The sequence below is a fragment of the Nomascus leucogenys genome, chromosome 13 (assembly GCF_006542625.1).
Source record: "Nomascus leucogenys isolate Asia chromosome 13, Asia_NLE_v1, whole genome shotgun sequence".
Taxonomy (NCBI): Eukaryota; Metazoa; Chordata; class Mammalia; order Primates; family Hylobatidae; genus Nomascus; species Nomascus leucogenys.
This window is the reverse complement of record NC_044393.1, coordinates 91,507,155-91,521,913: the sequence shown is the minus strand read 5'-3', so window position 1 is coordinate 91,521,913 and position 14,759 is coordinate 91,507,155. Positions and strand designations below refer to the sequence as shown.

Here is a 14,759-nt window from a genome sequence, read left to right as displayed (position 1 = left end):
AAACTCTGGATAACTGGTTGTCAGCCTACAGTGATGGCCTCTGTTAAAAGAGCCACCTGACATCTGGGAAGGTTTCAAAAAGTCTTAAGGTCAGGATCAATACAATTTGTATATTGTTTTATGCTCTGTCACATTAATTCACCTCACAGGAGCCTCATCATCAGAGCTCAGACCTCTGTGTGTTCCTGCTGGTAGTGTGATGGTGAATTTTAGGTGTTAATCTGACCAGATTAAGGCATACCTGGATAGCTGGTGCAGCAACATTTCTTGGTATGTCTGTGAGGGTATTTCTGGAGGAGATTGGCTTGTAAATTGATGAACTGTGTGGGGAAGAGGTACTCTCAATGTGCATGGGCAATATCCAGTCAGCTGGGGGCCTGGAGAAAACAAAAAGGCACAGAAAGGGTGAACTTGCATTCTCTCTCAGAGATGAGACATGTGTCTTCTACTGCCCTTGGATATCAGAACTCCAGATTCTCCTATCTTTGGATTCCAGGACTTGCACTAGCAATCCCCTGGGTTGTCAGGCTTTTGGTCTCAGGCTGAGAGACACAACATTGGCTTCTCTGGTCTGAGGCTTCAAACTCGGACTGAGTCATGCTACTGTCTTTGCTTCATCTCCAGCTTGCAGATGGCTGGCATACTGGGGGACTTTTCAGCCTTCATAATCACGTGAGCCAATTTCCCTAATAGATCCTCCTCTCCTCTCCTCTCTCTCCTCTCCTCTCTCTCTTCCTCTCCTCTCTCTCCTCTCCTCTCTCTTCCTTCTCTTCTTTCTCTTCTCTTCTCTCTCTCTTTCTATATATATATATCTAGATATATATATAGAGAGAGAGAGAGAGTATATATACTGTTTCTCCAGAGAAACAGAACCAATAGAATATATATATGCATATGTATACATATATACATTTTTTTGCTATGAGAATGCTCTGCTAGGCAACACCACATACTATGAAAATGCTTTAAAATGTAACAGGAAGAGATGTGAGGACACAAACAACAAGTACATAATGACACATGGCTGTCAGAACACACTAAGTAATGATCCACACTGCTTCCACCCTTTACCCAGAAAGGGAAGGATCTAGGCCACCTTGTCCTCAGAGAGAAACGGAACCAATAGAATACATACATGTATGTACATATACACATATGTATGACTAATACAGATATGACTTCTCCCTTTGTTTTAGGGGAGGCCACCTGAGTCTCCATCACCTAATAGGAGTCTCATCAACAGAACTCAGACCTCTGTGTTCCCATGAGTTTTGTGATGGTTAATTTTAGGTGCCAACCTGAGCAGGCTAGGGCATTCCTAGGTAGCTGGTACAACAGCATTTCTTGGTCTATCTGTGAGGGTATTTCTGCAGGAGATTGGCCTGTGAGTTGAGGGACTATGTGGGGAAAACCTATCCTCCTTTTTTTCTTTTGTTTAAAAATAAGAAGAAGCTCATTAGGGATGTATATGAGATATTTGCCCAGAAGTACACTAGTCTGGTGCCTTTAGGGTCATAGGGAAATGCCCTGTGTCCATTCAGAAGGTCTTATAACCACAAATGGGAGGATATTGATTGAACCATAAATGTGCTGTGGTGCAAAATTTACATCTCGTCAATAGTGGTACTATTGTTATTTTAGATACAGGTCACATCTCAGCGTGAGGCTCCCTTTTTGTGACTACACATCTTGATGTAACCTGGGTGAGTAATTCCTACACTCATGCTCCAGTGAGAATGGATACAGAATCTGAAGTGGAGACAGGGAGGAGACCCATGAACACCTGATGGAGAGGCTGTGGCTGGGGCCTGGCAAGCCCAGGAAGAGCTTTCTCATCTATGCCCAGAACTCCCCTGGTCCAGGGAGACCAAAAGGCACACGAAAAAGGAAATCATTGCCCATAGTTGAGTCAGGACAGGAAAGGAGAGGTTTCCATCTCAGGGCTCAGATTCTTTAGGGTAGGGCAGAAGGAATCCAAGGGCTCTGAGAATTGTTATCAAAATAAGGTGTGATCGATCAATAAATAAGGTGTGATCCACCAACAGAACTCTCAACAATACTCTGACTTCTCTGGGGAGATAAACATCTACCAGGAATATTTTCCATGTATTTACATTTTTATTACTTGATCATTATTGATTTACAAATTTTCTTTTGTTGAAAACATACACCTTATTTTGCAGCTTTGCCTGTTTTCTGTGCTGATGTTTCTCAAGCACTTACATGGTGCCCACACACGGTAACTAGCTAGAAGTGGATTTGCCATGAAGTCAATGAAGAATAACTTCAGGCCTTCTCACTTGTGCAGAATTTATTTATTTATTTTAATTTGAGACAGAGTCTCACTCTGTTACCCAGGCTGGAGTGCAATGGCGTGATCTCTGCTCACTGCAACCTCCGCTTCCTGGGCTCATGTGGTTCTCCTGCCTCAGTCTCCCAAGTAGCTGGGATTACAGGCTCCCACCACCATGCCTGGCTAATTTTTGTATTTTTAGTAGAGACAGGGTTTCACCATGTTGGCTAGGCTGATTTCGAACTCCTGACTTCAAATGATCCACCCGCCTCAGCCTCCCAAAGTGCTGGGATTACAGAGGCATGAGCCACTATGCCTGGCCTTGCACAGAATTTTTTCAAGACATTGTCATTTTGTATTTTCTTTTTCAAAGTGATCCCTAAAATCTTATAAGCCTCATGTTCCACAAAACTTGGCTCTTCCACAAAACTTGGATCTACTCTGCACATACGCTCGTTAAATTTTTGTTGAATGACTGAGGAAAGAAACGAATGGTTCTCCGAGTCCGGGCAGACCCTGAAGCTGTGAAACATAAGCTTAGTCTATTCAGTTACAAATAAGCTCAGAGTCTTAACTGAGCAGAGACCCATGTGAGTCTGTTGGAAACTCAGAATGAGTCAAAATGAACTTGGAAGAGATAGTTCACATATCACTATAAGACTTCTGAATGAATGCATGGCAGTATAACTAAAAGAAAACCATGGCCTTTTTCAAAGAGAAGTGTCTTAGAGGGTCATCCCATTCTATCACTGTCAAAGTTTTAAGCTGCCCCTGAAGGCAAAGTTTGAGACATGGGCTTTGGTGAAAGTAGTTTATTTTGGAAAGGATCTTGGGAATGAGGAATAAGAGAGATGGGAGAATAAAATAGGGAGAGAGGAAACCAGGATAAAGGTACAGTACTGACTTTGTGCTGGAGCAACAGGAGATGGAATCCATCAGGATTGCTCTGAATTCACAACTTTTTGGGAGCATCACACCTTACATATCAGACTCAGTATCAAACAGGAAATGCTGTAAGGTACAACATTTTCACTTTCTCTTAAGACACAACTGTGTGTGTTAGTTTCGCCAATGAATTATCAGACTACTATATTTACATTTTGGATGACTTTGTGTCTCAATCATAGGTGAATCAGACAAAAGTAATTCGTGTATGCCTTTGTTACCAGATTGCACAAAGTAAATAACTGCTTGACTAGAGATTTGTCAGAAAATTCATAGGGACCTAAGACTTACTGAGCCTATGCTATGTATTAGACTGTTTTATTTACATGTATAAAATCTCTGTAAGACATATATTATTGGCCTCAGTTTAGCCAAATGTTTTCAAAGTCACTAACCCAAGGGATCAGATGATGAACCACTGAGGTCTCCTCATCTCTGAGGATCTTCCTCTTTAGCGTGTAGCCTCCCACCTGAAAGATGTTATTCAAATGATTTGTGTCAGATGCATTGTTTCTAAAAGAGACATTTGGTTCAATGTTTCCAATGCTGAAGTATCCTCCTCTACCAAAATGTATAGGGTGGAGTAACTTCAAGCATAGTCTGAAAGTCAGTATGGCTTAGGTGAGTCCAAGTTCTATATTTGTTAGCTGTACCTCCTTTAGAAAATAATCTAAATTCTGTAACAGTTTTTTACCTGTAATATGGGAGTAAATTGTTCTCCCTTTTGAAGTTCGTAAGAAATTAATTGAAATAATGTACTTGGTATATGGGCCAGAGAAAATGGGATTAACAATATTGCTTGTTATTAGCAATCAACAAGGGAATTTTCTGTAAGGTCACATAAACGAGGTAGAATGAAGTTGGTCTCCGTCCACTGTGTACCCGCACATGCATCTGCAAATGGCACATCACACACATGGTAGCTGCTGTGCTGGCTGTTGTACATGTGCACCCAAAGCTCTCCACAACCCACTCTCGCCTCCTTGCCCTGTACTGCCCTGGACTGTGCCCCTGAAGACTGATTTCAGCAAATGGTGCTATCCAGGCTTTCAGCTGGGCTTTCCAGTGGAAGACACCAGCTGGACATTGAAGGGTAGTGAAGAGAAAGTTCAGCATATCTGGGCTTCCCCTTCCTAGCTCTGGTCCTGAATTCCTCCCTTTGGGAAACTTTTCTCATTACTTGCATGTACCTCCAGTAACACAGAATTTCCCTTCCACCCCTTTCTCCATAGGCCCAGGAGTTGTACTGGCTTCCCAATGTGCTGGAAACCCCTGGTCCCTCAAACACTTCTTGGTGTCCCTAAGTCTGTTTACCCATCTAAACATAGTCCTTCGATTAAATTGTTTTCACTTCAGCCTTTTTGAGTGTGTCATCTGTTCCTTGACAGAAAACTGACTGATTGAAATGACTTTTATACATTGTAAATGCATGTATGAATAATTAGGGATATATTATCTTGCCAGACTTTAGACTTCTTAAAGACAGAATGTGTAATTTGAAAAATTACATCTCATTTTCTGTATTCCAAGGAAATTTTTAACATAGTAGGTATTCCAGGAATATCTAGTGAATAAATTAACAAGTGAACAACAACTAAATGACAACAGCAAAGCTATTTATATAAAATAAATTTTCATGAACAAGTTGACAGAAAATATAAAATTTATTCTCCTGCTTTCCATTCCTCTGCTGCATAGCTGGGTGTGCTGATGATTGTCTTTTGGCACTGAGTACCCTTAAATGTCCTCCAACAATCTCTCTCTCTCTCTTATTGCAAGAGCTAGAAGACTTGAAAATACATTTCCCAGGCCGGGCGCGGTGGCTCACGCCTGTAATCCCAGCACTTTGGGAGGCCGAGACAGGTGGATCACGAAGTCAGGAGATCGAGACCATCCTGGCTAACACAGTGAAACCCCGTCTCTAATAAACATACAAAAAAATTAGCCGGGCATAGTGGCGGGTGCCTGTAGTCCCAGCTACTCGAGAGGCTGAGGCAGGAGAATGGTGTGAACCCAGGAGGTGGAGCTTGCTGTAAGCCGAGATCGCGCCACTGCACTCCAGCCTGGGCGACTGAGCGAGACTCCATCTCAAAAAAAAAGACATTTCCTAGATTCTCCTGAGAGCAAGTTTCTGAAAACAGTTTTGCTTTCCCCAGTAAGCTATACTTGTGGAAAAGTTAGAAGCAGAATAAAGACTTTTATCTGACGGCAACAGACAGGTGGATTTGCAACGACCTCTGGATACTTTCCTGTGAATCACCCTCTTGGTCACTGCAAGACCACTATGACTCTCAGCTATTTCCAGTAGTCCCTGACCTGGGCAAAAGTAGCAACTTCAGCCTTTGTGATCACTAGTGGTGTTCCTGAAGGCAAGCTTCAACCTTCTGAGACGCTCCCACTTCTCAGCCTTCCAGTGGTTTATAACCACTAATTCCCTGTATTAACTCCTATTCTCCTTGGAATTCCTAGAGGATTCTGTTTCCTTGACTGAACCCTCTGATGTATTAGAAATGTCCCTTGTCACTATATCTCTATATTAGGACATATTGTGGCCCCATTCTATATGGAACTGAAACAGGACAAATATTCTCTGGCTGGAAGTTATATGTCCTGGAGGTTGGCAGGCCATAAGCCATAGTAACCACATTCTGTAATACGTGACCTTCTTCTACTGCTTGGCTAGTCTTGAGATGGAAGAATAGTGCTCTGCTGTAGCTCATTGACCAAGGCCCAGGAAACACTATAGAATTTTAGAAATTTTATTTTGGAGGCATGGAGTCGTAGGTTTGGATCCTGCCTTTGATCCTTGGAAATATGAAATACTGGAGAAGCTCATGAGCTACAGCTTTCTATCTATAAAATGGTACACTGAAATCTTCTACATTCATAAAGTGGATATGCTAATGTCTATCTCTGCATTAAAACACATAAACTCAGGAGGATCACTTGAGGAGTTTGAGACTAATCTGGACAACATGACAAGGCCTCATCTCTACAAAAATAAAAATTAAAAAATATTAGCCAGGCAAGGGGACACATCACCTTGTAGGAACTGAGGAACTGGGGACACACCTTGTAGTGATGTGTCCCTGTAGTCATAGCTACTCAGGCAGCTGAGGCAGGAAGATTGCTTGAACCCAGGCACTCAAGGTTGCCATGAGCCATGATCACAACACCACTGCACTCCAGCCTGGGTGACAGAGTGAGACCCTGTCTCAAACAAGAACAAAAAAACCCGCAATGAAAAAACAAAAACACCCGCAGTGTTTTGACTGCTATGATTTGACTATGTTCCTAAATAATTTATATATTGAAAACTTGGTTCCCAATGCAGCAGCATTGAGAGGTAGGACCTTCGGGAGGTGACTGGGTCTTAAGGACTCTGCCCTCGTAAAGGTTAATCCATTCATGGATTAATGATTTATAGAAGGAATTAGTTATGAGATTGGGTCTGTTATAAAAGCCAGTTTGACCATCTTTCATGAACCCCCTCATAGGTAATGCCCTGTGCCACCTGGGGACTCTGCAGAGTCCTCACCAGCAAGAAGGTCCTCACTAGATGTGGGTCCTTGACCTTGGACTTCCCAGCCTCCAGAGCTGTAAGAAACAAATTTCATTTCTTTATAAAATACCCAGTCTCAGGTATTCTGTATGGCAACAGGAAACACACTAAAACATATACCCATATGTTGGCACAGAGTAGGAGCTCCCGCCACTTGCTAGGAATTAAAAAGTACTGGCTAAGATGTGAGAACTTCCAGTAGGTCTGGAGCCCACAAGTGCAGGAGCTCTCACTGAGCTCAGCAGGGCAGGGGAAAATGTTAGAAAAGAATAGAAGCATCTCTGGGGCTTGACGAAAGCTGTGTGGCAGCCCCCACCTCCTTCTCCCTGTTACATCACCAACTGAGATAGGAGGGTTTGGGTACAGAAAGCCAGTAATTCTCCAGGGCTGTGCCTAAGCTGCTGGCACAGAGGTACAGGGCTGAGTCCCCCAGCTCCAAGGAGCTCATGTTCAGTTCAGAATGATAGTCACTGAACTGTTGAGCTGAGAATCGATCAGGGATGCTTCCTTTATCATTCTGCATCTTTTCATAAAACGAAATGAGGAACTGGGGGCCCTGACCTGGACCCTGCTGGTACCAGTAGACAGTGTCGTGTCCAGGGATAGGATAGCATTTCAGAGTGGCTGTTTCCCTCTTTTCTTTGACCAGGTGTCTTGGGGACTGGATGACTCCAGCAGCGACTGAACCTGTGGAGGAAGGAGACAGAAGCTGAAGACTCAGCTCAGGAGAGTTTGACACTTCAGCAACAATTGAGCGCTGTGGATGCAGGGATGTCCCACCTGTACTCAGGACTCACCTGCTCCCAGGAGACAAAGCATGACACGGCAGAGGAGCCTGGTGTTCCAGGCAGAGTCAGGCAGGTCAGGACTAAGCATCTCCCTGCTCAGGGTGCTGGTCTCCTGGGGTGAGAAAGCAGGGCTTCTGCTCCTCCTCACCGTTTCTGGAGGTTTTTACTGTGATGTCACTGTTCTGATGTCATCGTCCTGTAGGCTCCCATAGGCACCCTGTACTCCAGGACTAGCTCAGCTAACTCAGGCTTTCCCCCATCCTGTCCAGCTTCCTGCAGGGCAGGGGAAGCTAGCTGTGCTGAGCGAGAGGGGGCAGGCTTCCGGGCAGACAGCCATCCCCACAGATTCTGAGATTTTCATCTGAGGCAGATGCTCCTTTGTCTCCACCTGGCTTGGGTTATCCAGGCTGCCCTGCTGAAACCCTCATCACACTCCCCATCAAACCTAGGTTGCTAGAGAGGCCACACAAGGCTGCAGTTCATGGCTTCCTGTCATGACAAATACACGTTGCATATCGGTTGATCTGATAAGACTATGATTAACTCTTCCCGTGCCAGCAGTACCTCTGGTTCATCTAGTAATATCCCTGATACAGAGACGAAATCAAGACTGTCTCCCTTAACCCTCTCTCTCTCAGACAGTGCTATCAGTGGCCCACTCAGTGGATCCACAGTGCCCTCAAGTGGCCAGTGTGTAGTCACTATGATGAAGCTCTAAGGACCCTGACTAGGGAGACTGGGTGCTTCCTAAATTAGACATCAGGATCTCCCAGGACACAGCATAGCTCTTGCTGATTTCAGGTTTACCTGCCTCAAACTCAAATTTTGCGCAGGGTAGTGAGGGAGACATAAAGCAAATGTTTTTCTAAACAAGAAACAAAAATTTTACATTTTAATTTAAATTTTAAATTTCATCAAATAATGGTGTAGGAAGGGAGATATCAGCCAGTCATTAAATGCCAGCTGCCATAGGAATGGGGTGAGACCTAGGCAAAGCAGTCCCTTTAACCAAAGGTAATTCCTGGAGGCAGCTGACAGTGACATGCTATCAGCGAAACAATCATCTAAGCTGGAGAAATAAACACATTAGTCTCATGAAAAGAAACTGCCTACTTATATATCTTTTATTTTTTTAATACTCTAGTCAACTTTTTGTTTTTAGTGAATTGTCTTCTTTATGACTAATGTGTAGGAATTCTTTATAATATGAATCCAGCCCTTTCTCAGATATACATTTACTTTTTCTTAATATATTTTGAAGAACTTTTTGGGATTTGCATAAAGAACAGTTTGCTTTTTTTATGGCTAGAACATTCTTTTGTCCTTAAGAAATCTTTGCCTACCCCATGATCATGAAGAGAGCTCGCTATGTTTTCTTCCAGAAGCTTTTGGGTTCTAGTTTTTCGATTATCTGGGATTTTTTGGTGTCTCTTACTAATTTTTGTTTATGGGAAGGGTCAGCAGTTTTTCTGTAAAGGTTGAGATAATAAATTTTTTGGTTTTGTGCATCATGCAGTATTTGTCTCGACTACTCAATTCTATCATTGTAGTGCAAAAGCAACCATTGACAATGTATACGTGAATGACTGTGGCCATGATCCAATAGAACTTCATTTATGTTTACTGAAATTTGAATATTTTAGGTTTTCATATGTAACAAAATACTTTTTACTTTTTTTCAATCATTTAAAAATGTAAAATTATTGTTAGTTTCTGGGCTGTATGGAAACAGACAAAGGCCAAATTTGGCCTGGAGGCCATAGTTTGCCCACATCTGGTTTATGGAGTGAGATAAGGCTAGAGATTCGTTATTTTTCCATATTATCCCATTTTTCCAGAACTATTTGCTGAAAAGACTATTTTATCCTCTTTTTGCTGTTTTTAGTACTTGATCTGGGAATTACATATGCATCTTTGACTTATCACAGTTTGCTTGCAAAAAATATTCTCCTATTTAACCATAGGATGTCATAAATGTCCTTTTTTTAGGTAAAGAAACTTTCTTATTACTCTGAGTTTGATAGCAGTTTTCATCAAGAAAGGATACGGAATTTTATCAAATGTTTAAGTTATCTATAGATATGATCGTATAGTTTTCATATTTTTAGTACAGATAAGGTAAATGACGTAGTCTGTTTTTTGAATGTCAGACAACACCGCATTACTGAGATAAACCCTACTTGACCATGTTGTACTATCCCTCTTCCATATTGTTGGCCTCTCTAGTCTGTAATTGTAAAAGGATCATTGAATCTGTGTTCCTGAGAGATATTAGTCAGTAGCTTTCTTGGAATCTCTTAGTCTCGTTTTGGTATCAGGGTAGTTCTGGCCTCAGAATGAATAGAAAATTATCCCGTTCTTCAGTTTCCCCTCAGTCCTGCTTTGGCAGCATCCTACCAACTTTGATATATTTTTATATTTGTTCAGTTTAAAATAATTTCTTTTCTTTTGGACATTCTCAAACATTTTATGCATATATAGCAATTTCCTTAAAATAAATTCGTTCAATAAAAAACACTCTGGGTCAAGGAGTGTTAGCAATATTAACTTTTGATGTATGTTGCTAAATTATTAGACAAAAAGGGTTTTACAATTTACTCTCCCCCCTAAAAAGAAAGGGCTGGGCCAGGCACGGTGGCTCATGCCTGTAACCCCAGCACTTTGGGAGGCCGAGGCAGGTGGATCACCTGAGGTCAGGAGTTTGAGACCAGCCTGCCCAACATGATGAAAGCCCGTCACTGCTAAAAATATAAAAACTAGCCTGACAAGGTGGTAGGCACCTGTGATCCTAGCTACTCGGGAGGCTGAGGCAGGAGAATTGCTTGAACCCAGGAGACGGAGGTTGCAGTGAGCTGACACCGTGCCACTGCACTCCAGCCTCAGTGACAAAGTGAGACTCGGTCTAAAAAAAAAAAAAAAAGGTCTCATTTATCTTCATTCTCACCAATATTTAGTCAAAAAGAAAAAAAAGACCAAAAGAGACTATTAAAATAATTGTAAATTACCTTTTATCTTTTGATTTATTCTTTGCCTTATGAGTTATTTAGACAACTATTTTCTAATTTTGAAATATTCGAGACTTTTCCAGAAATCTTTCTCTTATTGATTTCTAAGGAAGTTTCACTGTGACCAGCGAGCACACTTGGTTTGACTTGAATACTTTTAATGCATGGATGCTTGTTTTATGGCCCAGTGTACATAGTCCATGCTGGCACACAATCAGTGCTCACTCCAAGAGAACATGTATTCTGCTGCTGTTGGATGAAGTGTTCTGTAAACGTCAATTAAGTCAAGTTGGTTGTTGGTGTAGTTCATATCTTCTGTATCCTTACTCTTCTTTTGTTTTTGTCAACTTGTTAAACCAATTAATAAAAGAGGGGTATTGAAATCTCTGATTATAATTGTGGATTTGTCTGTTTCTCCTTGCAGTTCTGTTTTTGCCTTGGGATTTTGAAGATCCATTTTCAGGTATGTAAATATTTTATTATTACGACCTCTTGACAGACGAATACTTTTGTCATTAGGATATGACTTTCATTATCTCAGATGATATTCTCTGCTTGAAATTTATTTTGTTTGATATTAACATTACTAGTCTGGCTTTCTTTAATTGGTGTTGGCATAGTACATCTTTTTCCATACTTTTATATTTTTTTACATTCTGAGTCTCCATAGTATTCTGATAAGCAGCATATAGTTGTTTTTTTGATATTATTCGATAATATTCAATAGTACAATCTGTGCTTTTAGACTATTTAGATTTGATGTGATTGTTGATGTGGTTACTTTTGTGTCTATCGCCTTCTATTTGTTTTCTATCAATCCCATCTCTTCTATATTCCTTTTTTCTTTTTATGTTGCTTTTATGGATTATTTGAGCATTTTTATAACTCTGTGTTGTGTTGGCTTATTAACTATAATGCTGTGTTTTGTCATCTTAGTGGTTGCCCTATGATTTTCAGTATGTATCTCTACTTTAACACAGTCTACCTTCAAGTGACTTCACTCAGATTATGGAAACCTTCCGATGATATATGTGTTCATTTATTCCTCCCCTGTCTTTGTGCTAGCCTTGTTATAGATTTACTTTTACATATATTAGAATCCCTGCACTGTGTTGGAATTATTTCAGTGTAAATAGCCAATTATCCTTTAAAGAAATTTAAGTTTAAAAATTTGCTTTTGGTACTCTAATTACATATTAAGCTACTTAAAGTTGTCCCCCAGTTTACTGACGGCCCCCTCCTATTCTCTGTATTTCATTAAGAATTGTTTATGTTATTTCTTCAAGTATATTAATATTTTATCCTGTAATGTCTGATCTGATGCTAACTTCTTCCAGTGTATTTTTCATCACAGACATTGTAATTTTTATCTCTAGAAGCTTTGTTTGGATCTCATTATGGCTTTCTCCATCTCTACAAAACTTTGAACTTACAGACCAGAGTTACAATAACTGTTTGACTGTGTTTGTCTGCCAATTTGTCATTTCTGAGTTGGTTCCTATTAATTAATCCTTCTCTTCATTATAGATCCTATTTTCATGCTTCTTTGCAGGTCTGTAATTTTTGATTGATGCCAGATATTTTGTATTTTATATTTTTGGGTGGTAGATATTTTTATATTTCTATTAATATTTTTAGCTTTGTTCTGTGATGCACTTAAGTCAGTTGGAAACAAACAAAAACAAAAACAATCCCAGCAGTTGTTATCTTTTTCCTGAATAATGTGGCAAGCTGATTCTAAAATGTATATGGAAAAAAAAGTGTCAAGAGTGCTCAAGAACACTTGATAAAAAGGAACAAAGCTTGAGAAATCATTCTACCGGATATTAAGAATGAGGATGAAGCTGTAGTAAGACAGCATATTATCAGTGCAAGAACTGACAGAATAGACCAATGTAACAGAATAGAGATCCGAGAAAAAAGGCCACACATGTATAATGACTGATTTATGACAAAAGAGATATTACCGAGTGATGGCAAAACTATTACCACTAACAAATAGTATTGGGTAAATTGAATAATCATTTGGAAAAATAAAACTTGACCTCTTCCTCATATCACCTACAAAGAATTAATTCCAGTTCAATTGTGAGTCTAAGTGTGAAAAGTGGAAAATATAAAGATGTTAGAAGGAAATATAAGAAAACATGATCATTTTGAAGTAAGCAAGGATTTCCTAAAGTGGACACCAAAATACAAAACACTAACTGAAAAGGGAGAAACATGGAATGATTGTCACTTAAGAACTTCTGTTTATCAAGAGAAACTATTAGTAGAGGGAAAAACTAATCTACAGAGAGAGAGAAAAAAAAAATTCCATCCAAAACTCTCATATACCTCTCATGGGAATGTAAATTGGTACGTCTTCTTTGGAAACCTCAAAGAATCCTATGTGGTTGATATAATTTTATTCAGGTTTTCTTTGAATTGTGTCCTTTTAACACCTTCCCAGGTGGGGTTTATCTTATGAAACAATCTCAATTTGTATTTCTATTTTTTTAAGTTAGACTGGAGAAGGAAATTAAACATAGAATGACTACAAGATTTTCAGAAGGAAAAAAAGCAATGTATGAACATGAGTTAATGTGCATTATTGTGGGTAATAGTTGTTTCTGAAAAATTGATTTTGATGGAAATTCTTGCTAAAGATTCCAATTTTCTTCCAAGGGTGGTAACTGTAAATGGCCTTAACAGTGTTTGCTTTTGGCTTCCCCACTCCATGGTAGATTGTAGGTCTGAGTTGGTTACACGTGGTAATAGTAGTTTAATATAAATGTGCTAAAACTTTATAGTTCTATAAGAGAATAGTTACTTAGTCACTATCCCTGAGACTAAGCTCTGTTATATCCTAATTATGGAAATTTGAACTATATATAAGGAATCCCAGAAATCCAAAAGCCAAAATTATTACTACCCAGTGTTCCCTGTTCCTGTATTTCAGAGGTTATATTCTGACCTCCTAGTATCAGAAGAACACCTGCAGTTCCAAATGCATTCATTCTCCTTGCTGAGGAAAGAGCAGGGCAGCTCCTTTGTTCAGGGCTTCTAAGAGCTGGAAAGAGAAGTAAGTGCCTGAGGGTTTGTGAGCAGGAAGGAGGCGACTGTGCCATACTGTGGCTAAGCTGCTGGCACAGAGATACATGGCCGAGTCTCCCTGCTCTGTGCGCTGGATCTTCAGGGTGGAGAAAGATCCCTTAGGCCTCTCTGCAGAGAAATGATCACTGAGCAGCCCTGATTTGTCTAGTTGAGCTTCATTCTGGAAGTCAGTCAGAAACTCTGGGCCCTGCCCCAGGGTCTGTTGGTACCAATAAAGGCTGTTGTGTTCAGAAATTGGATCACACCTGAAAGTCACATTCTGTCCCCTCTTTGTGATCTTGTGTCTGGGGTCCTGGGAGACTCCAGTATCTGCGTGATCTGTGGAGATAGAAGTTGGGAACAGGAGGAAAACAATTGTCATCACACACACATACACACACATGCACACACACATACACGCACACACACATATACACACACATGCACACACATACACACACACAAACACACACAGACACAATGAGATTGCTTGGTGTTCTGAGGACTCACCTGCCCCCAGGAGACACAAGGCCACCCAGCAGAGGAGCCTGGTGCCCATGGCAGGGTCAGGCCAGGATGGGGGCTTTACCAGATCAGAGTCACTGTGAGTAGGAGCAGAGGATGAGGGACATCCTTGTCCCCACAGAGCAGTTCCCACAGTGACATCACTGAGCCTCAGGATCACCTGATACTGATGAGTTAATTATAAGATGGCAGCAACTCTGATGTGCACCACTTTATTATGTACCAGCAAGAAAGAAAATAATTACTGTCACTCATCAGAAACAATAAACGGTGTAACACCATGAAGCATAGAATTCATGAAAAGTGGTAAGTCAGAAGTGGGTTTCCGCACACACAGCTTCTGTTAGGTCCATTTTGTTTTCCCCACTCTGCCCTCCAGGAGGCTGCTGCCCGCATTCCATCCTCCACCTTTGGGAAATCTTCTCACTTCTCTTATTCCTTTCACATTGTCGGCTGGACATGCCACCTGGCTGCTTCAACAGCACTTTACACAGAAGATCCCAATGCTGACTGTCAACTTTCCTTGGAGATCTCCTGTTTCTGGCTCTGTTCCTGCATTTTCCTGC

The 14,759-nt window shown here is 40.8% G+C and overlaps 2 gene segments (V, D, J or C); both read right to left on the bottom strand.

Annotated features, from left to right (window-relative positions):
* Positions 1 to 7,134: 7,134 nt before the first annotated feature.
* Positions 7,135 to 7,710, bottom strand: LOC100593792. The segment is given in 2 exon segments: positions 7,135 to 7,487; positions 7,598 to 7,710. Coding segments are annotated over 2 exon segments (432 nt in total).
* Positions 7,711 to 8,027: 317 nt separating this feature from the next.
* On the bottom strand, positions 8,028 to 14,515 carry LOC115837961. The segment is given in 3 exon segments: positions 8,028 to 8,033; positions 13,706 to 14,007; positions 14,179 to 14,515. Coding segments are annotated over 3 exon segments (357 nt in total).
* Between the last annotated feature and the right edge of the window lie 244 nt (positions 14,516 to 14,759).